This window comes from Berghia stephanieae, unplaced genomic scaffold (genome assembly GCF_034508935.2).
Source record: "Berghia stephanieae isolate SIO BIC M18660-M18661 unplaced genomic scaffold, UCSD_Bste_1.3 scaffold2239, whole genome shotgun sequence".
NCBI lineage: Eukaryota > Metazoa > Mollusca > Gastropoda > Nudibranchia > Aeolidiidae > Berghia > Berghia stephanieae.
The window spans coordinates 1-5000 of record NW_027623334.1 but is presented as its reverse complement, the minus strand read 5'-3'; the positions used below and the strand labels follow the sequence as shown (position 1 = coordinate 5000).

Sequence of the window (5000 nt, the reverse complement as noted above, 5' to 3'; positions counted from 1 at the left end):
GGATGGCTAGATAGATAGATAGATAGATAGATAGACAGATATAATAGATAGATAGAACATGCACTGTCAGTTTTACGACCAAAGGGAAATAATTGTGTAATTTATAATTTTATAGTTTCCGAAACGGAGTTATCTACCTGGAATTAGAGGTGAAATGTGATTAAAAGTCGTGGTTTTTGACCGGAGAGTCCAGAGTCCCAGTCTTGCTCTGAACGGCGCATAATTCAGTCCTTGGTCAAGCCTCTTTACCCATAACTTTCACCGTACTCGGGTGTAAAATGAGTACCTGGCCATTAACAGCGTTGTCTCTGCCCGAAACGAAAAATTTAATATCACCTGACAGGCGTCATGTCTCGTCTTACATGTTAAGAGTTGTTGGCTATGGACCCCCTGTAAAGCGCTTTGAGCACGCTTAGTGGATAGTGCTCTATATAAAAGCTCGAGTATGTAAAATAAAATCCTTTGTCATTACGTCATGAATAAATCCCGACGGAAAATTCACGTATTTTCGAAATTATCAATCTTTTTATTTTCGTTCCTTCGCGCGCTTCCGGGTTTTCATTTTAACCCGTCTTTTATTTCATTTGTCAACAAAACAACCCATATGAATTAAAAAGGTGAGAGATTCATATTCATCGACACACACTTATAGGGAATGAGATTAGCGGAAGAGTAGCGTCCCTTGATTGGAAGTCGCGAGCGGAAAAGTTATTAGAGAGAGAACGTCATGTTTATTGTGCGGCATGAGACACTTCACCGTAAGCGAGGACTAGAGAGACGCATGCGCAAGACCATTTTGACGTTCTCTCTGTAAGGTGACGTCCAATCAAGGGACGCTACTCTTCCGCTAATCTCATTCCCTATTTGATGAGAATAAGGAGAAGTAAATATATTTCCATCTCCATTTTTTCTCTTTAAATTTCTATCAAATCCTTTTTTTTCTTCTCCGACAGAACGACTCTAATCGACAACGCCGACGACAAGGAGTTCATCGAACTCAATGGCAAGGCCACGTCCAATGGCGATTCGGCCACCAAGGCCACCGCCACTCTCCTGCCGGAGGCCAGCCCTGTCCCCAACGGAAACAGTCATCACAAGGAGAAACAGGATATCCCCTTCTCCAAGAAAACCATCCTGAAGAACATCTTTGTCGGCTGTACTTCCTTCGTCTTTCTATTCACGGCTTTTGGGGGAATCTCCAATCTTCAGACTAGTCTAAATAGAGAGGAAGGTAAGGACCCTATATACGTGGCCTTCGTAAAGTTATAGCCTGACACTGACAAAAAAATGACGTCAAAATGCCAGTCTTTTGCCACAAAAGAAAACAAATCGTGAGTTGTATTCAATAGTTCAACCAATGAAATGACTTATTTCCATGAGCACTACTAACGACAACTCACTAGGCGGTGCAAAAACAAATAATGACGTCAAACTGCCAGTCCTTTTGGATTTCAGTGTCAGGCTATAACATAACGATGGCTACGCTATATATCTATATTTAGAAACAAAAACAAACACTTGAGCTTTTATATAGCGCAATATTTATCCATTTAATGTGCTCAATGTAATTTATAGGATATAATATGTTCATTCAACTAAATCTGAGTCAACGTCTCAAAATTGTATTTTATAAAAATATAATGAGCTTTCATATAACGCAATGCCCACTAAAGGTGCTCAAAGCGCTTTACAAAGGGTCCCTGACAAACAGCAACATGTAATATGTAGAACGAGATATTACATTTTATTCTAAATCACAGCATCTAATGTTCCATAATAATTTCTTCTTTCCATCCTAAGGCATCGGGTCCATCAGTTTGTCTCTAGTCTACGCCAGTATTATCTTCTCCTGTTTCCTGCCAAAATTCCTGATAGCCAGACTAGGTTGTAAAACGACTTTGGCTGTGTCTATGCTCGGCTACATCTTGTATATAGCAGCAAATTTCTACGCCGTTCAAGGTAAGTCATTCTATTGGAAGCTCGTATAGATAGAATAAAGTTGAAGTCACTCGGGTCTTTGTTAATGTTTTTTGCCATCCGCGTTTATGAGTAATTCCCACTAAACTGTATTAACCAGACTACAAACGTTTCAGCTTATATATAGTTTTATGTGTTGGTCCGTTATACTTCCGGATGGCAATGTTGTGAGCTTCTTAGCCAAGCGCATACTATATATATTTGCGTTTAAACCAGTTGTTTGTATTTAACAAGGATTTATAGACTGTAGGTATGAAATCAAAAGATCGTTGTCGTCATAATTATCATCATCATCATCATCATCATCATCATCATCATGATCATCAACATCATCACCATTATCAAACGACAAAGCATCTTCCGGTTTAAGACTGTACGACCAAACTAAAGAGTAATTCTAATTGATCGGGATCTTAAGTAAAATTTAATTTTCTGGCCATTTTGACAATACGGCGTTTTGTCATAGGACCATGTACCTGGCTTTCTCTGCAATAGCCGAAAATGCTGGGTCACCTCCAACCGCATTTTGACAGGACATGGCAGAACCGCAGCTAACATGCATAGATGGAATCTGAGAGAATCAGATGCATGCCGTCATTGCCAAGGAGGCCCTGAGACAATGGACCACATCGTCATCCACTGCCCAGTGACAAGCCTTTCAGGAGACTACGAGACAGCCTATAAGGCAGGAAAAGAATTTGAAGAATGGATTAAAAGATTCAAAATAGAGGTGTAGCCATTCGATACTACTATGGGACGCGACGATGTCATTTGCAATGACAATTTCACAATGACAACACTTTTCAATTGTATTTTGGCCACCTAAACTGGCAAAGTGACAACAAACATTGGATGTCTCTCATTCCTGAGCTTTTTAAAAAAGGAAAAAAATATTGTATTTTGGCCGAAAAACTTTCACAACTTACGTCCAAAGACTTAGCGTTTCATAAATGCTTAACTGAAAGTTGTCAGAAACTTGTTACGTCATAGGTCTATTTTTAGTTCATTTTTTAATATCTGACATGATTTTGAATTCTTCAAGTTTTAAATGATAAAACCTGTAAAGGTCTGAAAAGGTGTGCAGCGACGTGTCCTTATTTTCAGGTCTGATAACCCAATTCCATTACGGGCTCATTATTGTAATGGAAATCTCAAAAAAAAAAAAATAATAATGACCCAAAATATTGTCCATTTAAACAATGTTATACTAGGCCCATAAATGGGGTGGGATGTCAGACCTGAAGATATGAGACGTTGGTGTGTGTAAAACAATGCCAGAAAAAGCAGAAAGAAAAATGCAAGAAAAAAAATCAACCCAAAAAAATCAGCTTGCTTCGACTGAAAACATTTTTTAATGTTTTTTTGTTTGTTTGTTCCAGGGACCATGTTCACTGCCGCCATTTTTGTCGGCGTAGCAGCAGCACCGTTGTGGACGGCAAAGTTTACATATCTTACCCAGAGTGGGGTGTGGTACGCGAAATTAACAAAGCAAGATAAGGAAATCGTCATCAATCGATTCTTTGGCTTTTTTTGGCTTTTCAATCAGTCATGTGAGTAATTACGTTGTCCATCGTCTCCATTGTCGTTATTCATATCGTTATTTCCAACATCTTCATCATTATCATCATCATCATCATCATCATCATCATCATCATCATCATCATCATCATCATCATCATCATCATCATCATAATAATAATAATAATAATAATAATAATAATAATAATAATAATAATAATAATAATAATAATAATAATAATAATAATAATAATAAAAATTTATATAGTAATAATAATAATAATATTAATAATAATAATAATAATAATAATAATAATAATAATAATAATTTATATAGTAATAATAATAATAATATAATAATAATAATAATAATAATAATAATAATAATAATAATAATAATAATAATAATAATAATAATAATAATAATAATAATAATATAATAATAATAATATATTATAATATAATAATAAAATAATAATAATAATAATAATAATAATAATAATAATAATAATAATAATAATAATAATAATAATAATAATAATAATAATAATAATAATAATATAATAATAATAATAATAAATAATAATAATAATATAATAATAATATAATAATAAATAATAAAATAATAATAATAAATAATAATAATAATAATAATATAATATACAATAATAATAAAATAATAATAATGATAATATAATAATAATAATAATAATAACAATAATAATAATGATAATGATATGATGATGATAATAATAATAATATATAATAATAATAATAATAATAATAATAATAATAAATAATAATAATAATAATAATATATAATAATAATAATAATATAATAATAATCAATAAATGGCATTTATATAGTGCTTTACCCCGCTGTCACAGGCTCTAAGCGCTTTACAGTGATATAAAACAAAACATCAGACCCGTTTTGTTGGTCTGCCAAAAAAAAACTACTCAAAAATTCACTGTTTGTTCACATCCCAGGTCAGATATGGGGCAATCTGGTAGCATCTCTCGTGTTCACACCCACGCCAAGCCAAGAGAACGAGACATCTGTTGACAATCCAGTCTGTGGGGCACAATTCTGTGGCGGGAACGTCTCGGGCAACTTCGAGCAGGACAAAGTAAAGGTACGCTATGAGACGTGACGCTGAACTAGATGACATAGATGTATATAATACAGGGATTGAGATAAGCGGAAGAGTAGCGTCCCTTGACTGGACGTCACCGGTGGAGAAGTTATTTGTAAACAAACCACCTACAAGCCAAGCCCTCCAAATACAAAATTTATTATTCATATTTCTGTACAAAAACGCATAACGTTGATTATGATATTCATTGGCTTGTAGTTGGTTTGTTTACAAATAACTTCTCCACCGGTGACGTCCAATCAAGGGACGCTACTTTTCCGCTTATCTTAATCCCTGTATTATCAAAAATAGATGTCCAACGAACGTTTTTTTTTTTGTTTTTTGGTTTTTTGGTTTTTTTGGATGCTC

The 5000-nt window shown here is 34.1% G+C and overlaps 1 protein-coding gene across 1 annotated transcript in view; it reads left to right on the top strand.

The window, feature by feature from the left end:
* The window catches only part of LOC144961351 (protein unc-93 homolog A-like), a gene marked incomplete at its 3' end in the record, with an annotated part of 5771 nt that extends 1140 nt beyond the window's left edge, over nucleotides 1–4631 (top strand). The window contains exons 2-5 of the mRNA XM_078894583.1: nucleotides 954–1231; nucleotides 1801–1959; nucleotides 3357–3527; nucleotides 4486–4631. Of these exons, the coding sequence (XP_078750709.1) occupies nucleotides 954–1231; nucleotides 1801–1959; nucleotides 3357–3527; nucleotides 4486–4631 (754 nt within the window). The remainder of the gene's footprint in view (nucleotides 1–953; nucleotides 1232–1800; nucleotides 1960–3356; nucleotides 3528–4485) is intronic.
* Between the last annotated feature and the right edge of the window lie 369 nt (nucleotides 4632–5000).